The 14,244-nt window shown below is 43.4% G+C and overlaps 1 protein-coding gene across 1 annotated transcript; it reads right to left on the reverse strand.

Annotated features, from left to right (window-relative positions):
• Positions 1-1,524: 1,524 nt before the first annotated feature.
• On the reverse strand, positions 1,525-10,437 carry NDUFAF4 (NADH:ubiquinone oxidoreductase complex assembly factor 4). The gene is made up of 3 exons (XM_072331768.1): positions 10,092-10,437; positions 9,646-9,743; positions 1,525-7,452 (listed from the first exon to the last, which is right to left on the reverse strand). Exons 1-3 carry the CDS (start codon positions 10,216-10,218, stop codon positions 7,156-7,158), a joined length of 522 nt encoding a protein of 173 aa, XP_072187869.1. The 5' UTR covers positions 10,219-10,437; the 3' UTR covers positions 1,525-7,155.
• Positions 10,438-14,244: the final 3,807 nt, after the last annotated feature.

Here is a 14,244-nt window from a genome sequence, read left to right on the forward strand (position 1 = left end):
CAGCAACAGGTAAGTAACAACAGGGAGAATTTTGCCCCAACAGAAGGAAACCATTTTCCCCATCCTTAGGGACTGGAAGGAGTTGCCCAAGTTGCGCAGTTTTCAGCTGTGAGAGCACCCAGAGCTTGACTGCACACAATAGATTATTTCCTTACAATCTAAATAAATTATGCTGCAATTCTATGGATTCAAGACTGCTTACAACATGGCACCCAACTTTTTGATGTAGCAAATGACCTGCCTCTTTTCCATATGAGATGCTGACTTCCCCTTTCACTAATTCCTCAACACCATAATGATTAGGTCCCAGATACCTAGAGAGCTACTGATACTTGACTTCCACAGAGGTTGCTCAGCCCCTATTAAAGCTATGTCATCCTGCTCCTGCATGTCAGTAAGAATCCAGCACTCATTATTCCAGTACAACTGACAGTGCATAACCTTATCAAAGGACAAGCTCTGAGAGAGCTTCAGGAATTACAGATGCTGCTAACGATCTGCAATTTTATAGGTGAAATAAATATAACCTCTCTAAAATTGAAATGTGGAAAAGGCAAAATATGCATATGTTAAAAAGGTTGTGCCTATGACAATTCAGTATTAATTTCTTATATTCCTTTTTATTTCTTCTCTGCTGCTGGGTGATGTCAGACAATATTATTCCTAATGGTAAATCAGAGAAAAAATGTAACAGCAAATTAAGTAATGCTTTTTGTGATGACTTGCCTAAAAGCCAAAGGGTGAAGTGACCTTGCAGAGCACAACCGAAACAAACACTACATCTGCTTTCATATTTCAGATTTAGGTGCATCCTGGAAGGTCATCTTCCCAAAGGATGCATTCAGGCCCTCTGAATCCCCCTTCAAAAAAATAAAGTCTCATGATATTCTGATAAATCTCTGTGGGCACTTCAAAGCTTTCCTAGTTAACAGCATAAAAGAAAGAAAGGAAGCCACCTGCAGTTAAGATGGATTTGACTTTTAGAAAGTTTTATTTGCGGAAAAGGGTTATTTATAAGGATCCAGTAACAAAACCATCAAGCCGTATCTCCTCTCAGGTTTGGAACTCCATTCCTGCCTAGTAAATGTAAAGCAGTGATGCAACAGATCTCATCTTTAAGACATATTTTTTTTTAGCTGAATCTTCAGATACCACTCTGCAACCATAGAAACGGTTTGACCAATTGGAACAAACCCTGCATTTTTATCTCCTCAGTAATCACTTTTCCTTATCACAGAAATAACTTGAAGCCAGCAGCGTGTGAAGTTAGTTCAGAGTCAAGTTGCTGTCGACTTGAAACAAAGCTTTGATCAAGACTGCATGTGTGCAATGTATCCGTGCCCTTCACAGGCAGGACAAAGCAAATCAAAATCCTTCACAGCGTTCTTCAGCCTGGCACTGTTTGTTTGCTGGTTTTCCTCCTCATTCTGAGAAGCCTTTATGATATGTGCAGGGGATGGCAAAGAAGATGCTGTTGTTTTAATAAGGATAAAATACTTTAACAAAGGCCTTTCGTGTTTTGTTAAAAATGATTTTATTTTTTTTAAGGGGAAATTGCCACAGAGAGGTTAAGTTCAAGACACAAAGGAACAACAGCACGTCAAAAGCTTTATGTCACTTATTTATGTTAATATCATATTCTGCACTTCTATTTTAACTAGATTTAACTAGACTTTCATTTTCAGAAGTAGCTACCAGCTGACACAATGGGATTAACTCATATTTCTGGAAAGTATTATTTCAGGCTGCAGCAATCTTAATGGGATTTGAGTAGTACGGCCCACACTCAGCTCAGGCCTTTGTCCTTAACTGAGAATTAATTGCATATCTTGCAAGAACTGAATGCTGTAAGGTAAGGCACAATGCTGAAGCAAGGGGTGAATTCTATAACAAGGTCCAAAGCAGCAGAATTGCAGAAAATGTTGAGTTTAAAACCCAGCAAGGTTTTCCTATAATGCTCTGTCAGTAAAACTATGCTTTGCCCTTAGGGTGTCTCAGAAACACTGCTCTTTCACTACTTTGTCAATGCTAGAGAATTATTTATGTTATTGAACCTATGCATTACAAACAGATATTTCTCATTGGTGGAAACAAGCGACTTGCTTTGAGTTGCACCTCGTCAGCTTTTAATCACAACCTGCGGCCGTGGTAAAATTCAAATAACCTTTATTAAAAATGTACAAAATAGTGCATTGTTTCCAAAAAGGTTAAGAAACTGATTAAATTCCAATCACAGGAAAAACAGCTCCAGCTTAATATTAAAGTATTGCATGTGCAGTAGTGAGTTGATAGAATTTAGCTTTAAGTGACAACAACTGCACATTTGTTTCCACACAGGAAATCTTTAACAGGTTACAGCTAATTGAGAAAGGCAGGATACAGTACAAATTTTACACCCAGTTTCTTCCCCTGTAGAGGAGCGAAAGCAGTCAAGTGGCATTATTTCTTCCTGAAGACATCTTCAGTAGTCTGCTTTAATTCACTGCTATTCAATGCACTTGCTTTCTATTTATTCCAGTTTCACTGTAGCTTTAGGTACACAGTAAATGAGCCTCACTCATTGTAGTTAATTACAGATCTGTGACACAGGGCTAGAGACTTACCAGATGGCACCCAGCAACAAAATAGCAGGGAGAGTGGGAGGACAGGATCATGGCAAGGGAGTGAATGGTAGCAACCAGGTTGGGATGAACTTTTGCATATCAGAAGTCTTAGCATTTGCTTCTGAGACTGACTAGAACAACAGCAAAATTGTATGTATTTTATGTATGTATTTATGTATGTATGTACAATTGTATTGTATGGCAAGGTGAGGGATATCTTTGAACAAAATATTTTGCATTCACCTGTTCTTAGCAGTAAATGGCAGCTGGTATCAAACATAAAAATATTTTATACTAGACTATAAAAATAGGTTTTAGAACAAACTTTTCCTGTCCCAAATCAAAGAACTGGCAGATAATGCATTAAAAAAATTCAGTCACATTTTGGTACTATATCCAATTTTAGTAACTTTTCCCCCCTGTGGATGTGGCTGGTAATAGAAGTAACATGAATGTATGTTTGATCCAACCAAAAGATAGCAACTGATGCAGACAAGAGTAAAAGATTGCTTCTCGGTTCTAAATATATCAGCTCAAACCCACTTCACCTCTTCAGAAGGAGAGGTCATGGCCAAGCCTATGGCTTGCTTTAGTGCTGAGCTACCAGTACAAGGGACCCAGGCAGAAGGCAACTGAGAGTGGCAGCACACAGAGCCTCCTGCTCCTGCCCAGCACCTCAGCCCTGCATCACAGTGCTGGCCATGCTGGCTTGCAGAGCCCAGGCAGCACCTGGCATGGGGTGAGTCAGAACCGCTTGAATCACAACCTGCACATTGGTTTTGTTTGTTTGTTTGTTTTTCTCCTGGGAACAAAGCTCCGTGCAATTAAGAACAGGACATACTTTAGTTCAGAGAAAGCACTCTGAAGACTATGCCTTTCTCTGCCAAGATGGGCAGTTAGCACCAGCTCAGCATTCCCAGCCACATGCAGGTTGCCAGAGCTGCTTTTCTTTCTCCAGACATCTCTCACATAAGCAGACCTACCAGTTGCCTTACATCCATGTTTCTGCTTACAAAAGCCTGTGGCAGGAATAAGGCTGGCTAGCACCAGCAGCATCGATGGACTCTGTTGTATAGGGCAACCCCACTCACAGGTATGGCTGCTCCTGTGCACCAGTGCACCTAGCCACAGGGCTTCAGTCCTACAAATGCCTTGCATGCCCATAGGAGCTGGTTACTCTACTACATCTCCCTTTCATCTTCTCTTATAACACAGCAGTGCCGTACTTTGTCCGAAGGCCAAAAAACATGGACGGACCTACCTCACCCTCTTACAACACCCAGTCCTGATGTGGGCTAAATAGCTCGTTGTCACCTTCTAGGGGGCTGTTCTCTCTATTGTAAAAGCTTTCTCTGGAAGCCCTCAACAGAAAACATTTCACACTGATAATAAGGTGGCAGTACCTACGTACACCATGGAAGCTCACAAAATTAACTAACTTCATAGATTACTGATATGTATTCAGTAACGATAGGCACCAGTGCAGTGGTTTGATTATTAATAGCATGTTGGTCAGCGCAGACCTTCCTTGTCCTTCCAGTCTCAAGTAACAAAAGCCATTTGCATCCGAAGCCTGCCTGCTCTGAGCAGATCCCTATAGCTGTTGCTGTTGAATTCAACACCACTGCCACGTGACAACTAGAAAACTCCTGTTCGTAAAGCATTCCAGCACAGGACTATCAAACCTGAAGCTTCCTGGAATATCAAGAAAGTACGATCTTATGTGGGAAAAAAAAGGCCCTTTTGAACAAAGACACCCTTTTAAACTTCAGAAGTTTCAATCCTGCATTACAACTACTTGAGGTTTTACCCCATTTTTCAACACAGAAATAAGATACTCTTTAAGCTTAGTACATATCTCTAACTTGTGAGCATCGTTTTCTTTCCTCCTTGGGTAAAAACAGGTTGCTTGAAAGACAACTTTAATTGAGTATGCTGGAAATCTACAGGAAGGTTTTTACTGAAGTTCCCTCTCACTGAACTGCACAGAAAGTGGAGTTAAACCTCTTTCCTGCCTTGCAACTCTCAGCCTGCTATCTCAGCATCAAACTGCGAGAACCATGCTACTATTAATACAAAGAAAGGCAGCACAAGATCTATTTTAGTTTAGAATACCTCAAAGGGCAATTTTTGAAGATTTATGAAAAGCTACATCCCTTTTGAAAGTCCATCACAAGTTCTCCAGAACAAAACGTTTGCTCAATCCTCTCATCTTTACCTCAGGTATGTTACTCTTGGAAGGCAAGATACCACTCTGCTGAAACAAAGCAGGTCATCGATAGTGTGATAGCAGAACGTAAGCAACACCTGCCCGTGAGTTAGTAAAAAGCAAAAAGTGCAGCTACATAAAGTTTTCATAGAAACTGGCTTGAGAAGACTGGGAATACAAGCTTACAGAACGAAGGGAAAGAAAGGGATGCACTCAAGTGAGAACGTCCCAGAAAAGACGGGTAAGTGAGCGAATAGACTCCCCCTAGAGACACCTCAGAGCAAATTCAAGTCTGGAAGCCAGAATAGCTGCTGGAACATCGCTACAGAACAACGCAAATTGTTCTTTACCAAATTGAGGAATTCTACACAGTGGGCAAAAACATTTGAAATTTGGCACAACGCGTTCACAGAAACGAAACATGAGAAATTATCCACCTGAGATTCCCATCAACCTGTATGGCAGATTCCCACAGATTCTCCAGAATTACCACTTCAAAACACTTGCTTGAAGAACACCTTTTTCTTACGCCAACAGCTAAACAGCCACAGGAAAGGGAATAGACAAAGCCAAGTTAAAAGTGTAAAGGAAATACCAAAACAGGTACCGAGTCAAAGGGTGTGGTTAAACCGTTCTCTATTCCTGGCTGGAAAGCAAGTTTCTAATCAACTCCGATACATAACTGAAGATCCATTTTCAACTAAGGAAACCACAGTCTCCTACAAAAATAAAGTATCTGTACCAAATGTAATTGCACAGCTGTTCTTTCTGATTTCCACCTTAAATATTACACAGGGATGAACAGTATTGGAAAATGGTGTTTCTGTTACAGCACAGAAAGGTATTTTGTGGAAAACAAATTATAATGTGGTTCACAGCTCCGAAGTATTATGTGCTAATCTCAGTTCAGCTCTGTCCCCATTAAGTTACAGAAACAGTGCCCAGGCCATCAGCCACCTCCGAAACAAGTCAGAATTTTTACACAATCTTTCACTAGTGCATAATGATATATACTTAAAAAAAACCACCTTGAATACATGGTGGTAAACTACAATTACTTTGTTCCACCTCATAGAAGCGGTAAGAATCTTGCTATGAAATAGCAAAGCTGATGTTCTTGGTAAAATATTTACTGTCATCAGAATTCTAAGACCTAATAGGGAAGGGGTTAAAAAGGAAGTTCCAATTAGCTTTCGTGGTGATGGACATTAAACAACCAGACTGTCATTTTAAACATAAATTCTGCTTCCTTTTCTAAGTTAGGTGGAGAACGTGAACCAGTTTTCATTAGTCAGTACTTGCCAGCAGTGCTAAACTTCTTCCTTGTCTACACAGACCCCAACAGTCAGATTATCAAGGCTACAGCCCAGTTATCTCCCCGGTTTAACATCCTTCACTAACTACTAAAGGATGCTGTTTGTCCTGAGTGTGGTAGCATGAGGAAAACTTGCTTATCAGTGAACACACTGATCTAAGCTTGTACTTGGATAAATCAGAGAAGGCCTCAATGGGGGAAAAAGGGTTATTACAACAGCACAGGTAGACATTTACAAAAGATCTACTAGTGGGTCCAATCAGTAGATAGAATTGCATTTGACAGCTACCTCCTACATGAACCACATACAGCAAGTGTCAGAGGCTGCTGCAAAAGACTGCCATGATACTAGATTTTCACTCTACAAAGTCAGTGACTGATGGAGAATACCTGGGGAGGTACAGATAGTTCAGCAAAATCAGAATGGCGTGGAAGAAGGGTCACACATTGGTCACTAGAAAGAAGCTTCCTTGCCGCTCACCTTTGTATTTTGACACAGCTGAACACCCCAAGCCTTTTTGTGGCTAACACTCTATAAAGAGTATAAGTATTATTTAACTTTTATACAGTAGAAATACAACTGCTTTAGCATACGCATGCCTTTAGAGCAAGTCCTTGCAACATGAATGACAAAGCTAATACACGCAGAGCACTGATTTTGCTGGAGGCCAGGAAGCCTCTGTGAAGAAGGGCAACCTGTTTGGGCTTTATTGTTGTTTTTTGTTTAAGTTAAATTTCTATATAGAAATTACATACTTTAACTGAATGGAAAACACATGAATACAACAATCAGAAGCCTACGACAGGCTCTCACACAACTTAGTTGTTAAAATCTGTTTTACAAACTCTGTCCTGCAATTACCACATTGAACCGAAGCCATCAGATACAGAATGGAATTGCCTGAATGCATCTTTTTGGTATGAGACAGCAGCCTTGCTGGATGTTACCAGCACTTTTCAGACACTGCATATACTCAGGAGTATAATTAAGACACACGCAAGATCACACAAGTTTTTTGTAAATATTCTTATGTTGGTTTTATAGCTTTTCTTGTTTCTTTAGGAAACTCTTGAAAGGAAAAAGGAATGAAGAATTCCAGAAGAGAGTTGACTTCATTCAGTTCCAGACTGTATTCTGCTGCTATTTTCTCCGCAGTCCATATCTGAGGATGAAGTTTATGATTATTAAGAAGCATCAGAGCCTCCACAATGGAAATTTTGCCTTTGGGAACTTTCTTAATATCCAGCTCTTCCAAGTGACCTAGTTTGGTCAATCTCTTTTCCACCTGTTTACGTGGAAGATGTTCACCACCTCCATCTTTTACCTAGTTGTGGGAAGAGAAACAAAAAAGAGATTAACAGCAGTTCTATTTACTATGCATAGTGTAACAGCTGAGCTATTTCCCGTTAGTTTATCCCATTTTCACAGCAATAAAAAGGTAGCTTAGCCACTCTCGCTTCTTAATATCAAAGATATTACAGCCAGTTGTTGCACAGTCACTCCATACAGAGGGCCAACTCCCTATCCGCATCATGAAAAGCTACAATCCAGTACAGTCAAAAGTGCTGTACAGACTCGGCAGCCCTTCATTCAAGCCATTTGGTAGACAAATGTAAATGCATATGTCCTAATATTTGATACTGACTCATATCAGTGGGGAGAGGAAGGGGAAAAAAAAAAAAAAATCACACTGACAACTGGTATCCTTCTTATGATATCACTGTAAATCCTTTTTGTTCTCCTTCCTTTTCATTATCAGAGTTCAGTTTTGCAACTAGAAGGTATCACCTCTCTCGCTCTGTCTCAAGAACAAGCTCTGCAGGACATAGAGAAACTATTTAGCATCATCATGTGCAATTTAATTCCCTAGACCACCGCAGGACTCAGACAGGTCTCTTCTTTCAAGTCCTTTTACATTTCCATTTCTAAATCATTTCCAAACATGCTCTACCTTTCCTACTTTGCTTCTTATTAATATTTCAGTACTGAATGACACTACAAAAAAGAAACAATGGAAGCCTTAACAAAAGATACTTTTAAAGGAAAGTGCTAAGAAAACATACATGGATAACACAGCACCTGTAACTGCCTGTTTCTACCTTACACAGAATGTCTGACAATGCTACCTACTTCTCTCTTAAGTTCCTGCTAAAATTATACTCAGATAATGAACAGCTTTTCAAGCCTTAATAAAATGACGTGTCTCCAGGTATCTGTCACTACAGGACTGAAAGCTGATCCTTTTTCATGTAACACAGCCATACCAAATATGTCTTATGTTTGGTACATACACTTTGCACAAAGTATTCAGAGGGAGGAAGGGTTCAGAAAAACATCAGGACAAGAAAGAAGCTTTTGCTCACAAGTGTCACTGCTAACACATTAACCATGCTTTTCCTAACAACTTTAGGCAGACACAGCACAAGTGCAAGACTCAAGTGCAAGCCTCATGTGCAGCTGTCTTGCAGAAGGCACGGAAGGAGGCACTGAGATTTGTTCCACTTGTGGCTTTCCTTGAAACCTCTCCTAACAGGCCTACAAATGAAAGCATTTAAAGATATTGCTGCAATGCTAGGTTTTTTTGCTGATATTGATGGTCTGGTTTTTAGGTGCTGCTGTTTGGATCCAGGACTTGGACTTGTTGATCCTTACAGGTCCCTTCCTGTTTGGGATATTCTATGATTCTATATAGCAATTAGACTTACAGCTCCGCAAGATTAGAGTCCTAACCTCTATTATGAAAATTAAGGACAGGGGTTACTTGGAAGCTTCAAGGAAGAGTCTTTTAAGATACTTTAGTCTTAAATAGATGGTATTGTGGATGTGGCAAATCAGAAATAGTTCAGAATACTTAGAAATTTTATTGTTAGACGAGTATAAAACTTTTACTAGTGAAAGAAGGAGCTAAAATAAAATGGTCCAATAGTACAACAGGTAAAAAAGTGGAAGAAGGTGAAAAAAAGGAGACTGCTTGTCTCTTGCTTGTTATTGGATGGGGTATGCTTTGCTTTCCAAGTCAAAGACTAGTGTTGGTGGTGAGTAAGCTGATGGCCAAACACAGCCCACAAGGCTGGAGAAGAATAAACAAACTCAGGCATTGCCTGAGCCACATGAGGAAAAAGCTCTGTGTGAGATGTCATTAACATCAGAAATCTATAATGCCTTTGTTATCTACCACATCCATGCCTCAGCATCAGTCCCAACTTTCTTTCTTTTAAGAGCTGTATGGGATATCTCTGGCAAGCAGTACCTTTCAGAGGGGTTGCTCAACTGCCCTACAGCATTTGAGGGAGCAGAAATGGGAACTCAAGCAAAGAACAAAAGATCACTGTGATGTTAAAACGGAGGGCTGTGAATGTATAGGTTGCACAACCACAATCTATGCCACTGCTGTATAACTGAGCGCTAAAACATCACGTTTATCTACCAACAGCAGAGCTTCTAAACACTAATAGAGCATTACTCTTTAAAAAGAAAAATACTTTAGAGTTTGCCTTCTACAGAGAGAGGCACTCACCTGTGTCGGCGGGTCTCTGGACTCCACATAAACATCTTTCAACAAGGCGAGGAGCCTGTCGTCCTTCCTGTAGATTTCTTGCTTTATCTCGGGGTGGTCTGAAGGCCAAAGGTGAAAAAGAACAGAAAACCAATTAACATGAAAAACACCACAAAAACGCCGCTACCCGCAGCACCCCACGCACACCGGGCCGCGGCCCTTAGCAACCGTCCCACCGCCGGCCCCGCCCAACGCCGCCGGCCTCGCTCCCGGCGTGCCCCGCGCGTCGCCCCGCTCAATGTCAACGGCCCCGCGCCGCCGTAGCCCACCACACGGCGCTGACCCCGCGCTCCTCCCGCCTGCGGTCGCGCTGCGGCGCTCCTCAAGCACAGCCTGCACCGCGGGTCCCGTTCCCCGGAGGACCGCCCCCGTCGCTGCAGCCGCCCCCCGATAAAGCCGGCCCTTACCGGTCAGCTCGTCGAAGCGGCTGGTGGGGTGGCGCGGCGCGGGGGTGGGCTTCTCCTTGCTGATCTCGCGGCGGGCCCGGCTCTCCACGTTGAATGTCCGGAACACGCGCGCCAACCTCCCGCCCATCGCCGCTGTCGCGTCCCGCGCTGCGCGGCAACACGCATGCGCAGAGCCCTAGCGCGACGCCGGGGCGGGGTGAGCTCTTTGCGGCACCGTTGTCTCTGGTGCTGGCTGGGTGCCTCCGGGGCGCTTGGTCCTGCCGCCAAGTCGGCCTTAAGGGCAGCCCCACGGCCCGAGGCCGGCCCTTGTTCGCTTTATGGCTGCGGAGCCGCCTCCTCCGGGGCCAAAGGCTTCGGCTGCGTGTGTGAGTGACAACCGGGGTCGGCTGGTTCCTACCGGGGAGCGTCCTCCAGGTGGCAGGCTCGTCCCGAGTTTCCTGCACGCAGCCTCGGTAACATCAGAGCACCTTCGGGGATCATTGGCTGATAGGTGACTTTGTGTCTATTTTCTAATCGCGTTCGCTCGATTTACAAGCAGGGTTAGAGTCGATACAAATAGAGGCAGCCCTAGAAAGGGAATGTAGACTGGGGAGGTGAACGTTGTCCGCGTCAAAAAACTCTATTTCAGAATTCACGGGCTTAAAAGGTCATAGAAACATCGAATAGTTTGGAAGTTACATTAAAGCCCATCTAATTCCAACCCTCTTCTATAGGCGGGGCTGTCCTCACCCCCTCCCCAGCTCAGGCTGCCCAGGGCCCATCCAACCTGGCCCTGAACACCTCCACAGATAGGGCACCACGGCTTCTCTGGTGCCTCACTGTCCTCTCAGAAAACATTTTTTCCTAACATCTAACCTACATTTCCTCGTTTAGTTTACAGTTATTCTGCCTTTTCTTATTGCTATCAGACTATGTTAACATAAGTCAGCCCCCCCCCCTCCTGTTTATGAGCTCCCTTTAAGTACTGGAAGGCCATCACGAGACCTCTCCAGAGCCTTCTCCAAGCTAAGCAAACTCAACTCCATGGCCCTTTCTTTATAGGAAAGGTTCTCCAGCCCTCTGATTACTTCTGGCACTCCTCTGGACCTGCTTCAGCAGGTCGGGCAAATAATGGTAATGTGGAAGTATCTATGGATGCTGCTTCTCTTAATCTGTCCTTAATATGCGTATCATGGTTTGGTAGTGGAGGGCTGAGGGGATGGGCTCTGAGCAGAGCCCAGCATTGCCCATGTGAGAGCAGAGCCAGCTCCAGCTGCTCCTTAGGGACCTCCGCTGCCAGAGCTGAGCCGTGAGCGACGCCGGGTGCGCTCCGAGAGAGCAGATGGAAGGAAGGGACGAACCGCTGTGCAACAGCAGCTGGGAGAGGGGAGCCAGGAATGGGAGAGAACGGCCCTGCGGGCACCGAGGTCGGCGCGGGAGGAGCTCCGGGCACACGGCAGCGGCTCCATGCGCCCCGAGAGAGGCCCATGGAGATGCTGGCCGTCCCCACGCAGCCCATGGATACCCCCCAGAAGCGGCTCGGGCCGGAGCTGCACCCGTAGGTACCCGTGTGGAGCGGTGCCCGAGGGGTGGGCCCTGCGGTACGGAGCCGTGTTGGGGCGGTGCAGGGAGAGCTGCAGCCTGTGGGAAGGCCACGTGGAATCAAGTTAGGAAGAACGGTTGATAGAGTGACCCACGTGGAACACGGACAGAGAGTGGCTGTGGCAGAGATCAAGCATTAAGGACTGACCTCAGTCCTCCCCCCCCCCATTTCCTTACGCCACTTGGGGGGGAGGAGGAGGTAGAAGAAGGTGGGTGGGGAAAAAGGTGCTGTTTACTTTCAGTTCTCACTGTTCTAGGTTATTAGTAGTTTGCAATGAATTGCATTAATCTCCCTATACTGAATCTGTTAATAACAGTAATAGGTGAGGGATCTCTCACTCCTTATCTTAACCCATAAGCTGTTGATTCTTTTTTCTCTTCTTCACAGTGTTTTCTCCTCCTTTTGGGGAGAGTGAGCAAGAGAGCAGCATGGTGCTGCTGAGCTACCCGCTGGTGTTAAAACACTGCAATAGTATTTCCTTATACGCACATTGCTGGTTTTCTCAGTGACAGCAGAATAATTTATAAGCAAATATCACCCAGAACATATACCCAAAATGGAAGCTAGGAGAACAAGTGTTGTTCGGAATGTATATGCTATGCCGTGTTACTCAGCTATGGTGAGTGCATTCTCTCCGCTGTCTGTGACCCCAAGTCTTGTTTTTGTGCAGCCCAGCTGAACAATAGTTCTGACTAATGAGAAATCTGCTAAATAGTGAGAAAGGGTTGTAAGAAAGTACTCAGTCTTGAGCAAGATAAGGTAAAATTGCGAATAAAGATGAAATTGTTGAAACAACGTCAGCAAGTTAAAGGTTCGGGACAAAAAATGTAAGCATGAAAAGATACTACTTTTCGGAGAGAAAAAGGACAGAAACAGCAAGACTAAGGGATAGCCTATTGCAGGAAACAAGGCTAGCCCTTCTCTACTGACTGATGACTGCCTGATTGATGAAGACCCTTCAGGTGACTTTCTAAAGGAGAGAAGTGTGCTAGTGGCTAATCCTAGTCATTGTGTGAATTAATCAATACATAATTGTTCTGTGGTTCTAAGTTGTGTGCATACTGTTTCATATGTGGTAGCAGTTGCCTGAATGGAGTGATTTGAAGAGGTAATGTTACAGAGGACAAGAGACCAAACCTCTGTGTTCTTTTTTTTAGGAGAGCAATGCATACAAAACTTGGACTTCTACTGGTGGCAGCATTATAACATTGCTGATGTGCTAGTACTTAATGCTACACTGTGCTTGAATAATGAGTGATAGTGTTCCCATTAGAGGGAACTCGAAAGATAATCTAGTGGATGAGGAAAAGCAAATGGATTTATAAAGGCAATGGAGAAAAGGTAACATAAGCATGATCTGCACTGGATTCTGCTCTCTTGGGACAGTTTCTCTGCTTCCTCACCTTAAAGGCTTTCACTCTGTACAAGGATGGAAACATGTCTTTAACTAGCATTCTCTGGCCGTAAACTTACTAACCCAGTCCTATTTTAGGCATTGGGTATGTAGCAATAATAGGAGGATACGTGGTATTAGTGGTAGTAAGAACATGGAAGCAGTTAAAGCTTCTGGACTCAAACTGGTGGCATGTCTAATGAAATTCCTGTAGCAAATTAGCTCCTGACTTGAGTTCTCGAGCACAGGGTTTGCCATGTTTGCAGGTGGTTAGCCCGCTCTTTGAGTCTATGTTCAGTGTAACTGCCATTGCAAAATTCACATGGATGCTTTTGGTTGCTGTGGACCTTTGACACATATTAGCATTTCTCTGAGACATTCCTAGTAATCCGGCTGTAGAAGCAAGCCGCTGTTGCAAATTGGGAAATAAATATTCTCTCTTTCAAAAGGGAAGAAGTGCTGCCTTCTGGGGTCAAACCCAGCAAACGATTCTGTTTCTGTAAAGCCTGAATGTGACTAACACTGTTGTAATATTTGACAGCAAAATAAATTCACCAGAAGGCAGGCGGTTAAAAATAAAGAGTGATGTCATTCTCTGCCTGTCACTTGCTATCACTGAGGATGGCACAAGGCTGTTCTTTTTTATATATAAGGAAGGATCAGAAGTACAAGACTTTTGTCCTGGAGAATCTTTCATCTATAATACAGCAGGCAGAAAAAATGGGATTAAACAACACTATTCTTTAATCATTTGTTATTTTTACCAGCGTTCCTATGTTGAAAGCAAATATCAGAAATCAAGAGCCTGACATTTCTTTCTATGTAATGGATCTGCAAACGTGTGATTATTAAAATAACAAATGTGTAGTTCCTGAAAGCACCAGAACTTCCTGTATTCAGTTTCTATCTTACACGTTTTCCCGAACTGAGAGCCTGCGTTTTTCCCAGGGAATTTAAAAGTAAGAAAAGGAGTAAGTCAGTCCCCAAGTATCTCTTTTTAGCAAAACAGCCCATGGGGAACAACACAGGCTACCAAACTGTGTTCCTTTGTACTAGGAGCCTGTTGTCAACAGTGGGCAGCATCAAACATATCAGAGAAAAATAGAGGAATCTGCACAATCTGTGTGTGCCATGGACTGCTTGCTGTACTAGATCTCTTTTTGACATTTTTACACGTC

The sequence above is a fragment of the Excalfactoria chinensis genome, chromosome 3 (genome assembly GCF_039878825.1).
Source record: "Excalfactoria chinensis isolate bCotChi1 chromosome 3, bCotChi1.hap2, whole genome shotgun sequence".
NCBI classification, from domain to species: Eukaryota; Metazoa; Chordata; class Aves; order Galliformes; family Phasianidae; genus Excalfactoria; species Excalfactoria chinensis.

Excerpts from the sequence above, each read along its gene's own strand:
- NDUFAF4 (XM_072331768.1), bottom strand. The coding sequence starts at position 10,218 with ATGGGCGGGAGGTTGGCGCGCGTGTTCCGGACATTCAACGTGGAGAGC. Across the intron at positions 9,744-10,091 it reads CCGCTTCGACGAGCTGACCG|ACCACCCCGAGATAAAGCAA; the intron begins GTAAGGGCCGGC and ends TTTGGCCTTCAG. Across the intron at positions 7,453-9,645 it reads CCAGAGACCCGCCGACACAG|GTAAAAGATGGAGGTGGTGA; the intron begins GTGAGTGCCTCT and ends TCCCACAACTAG.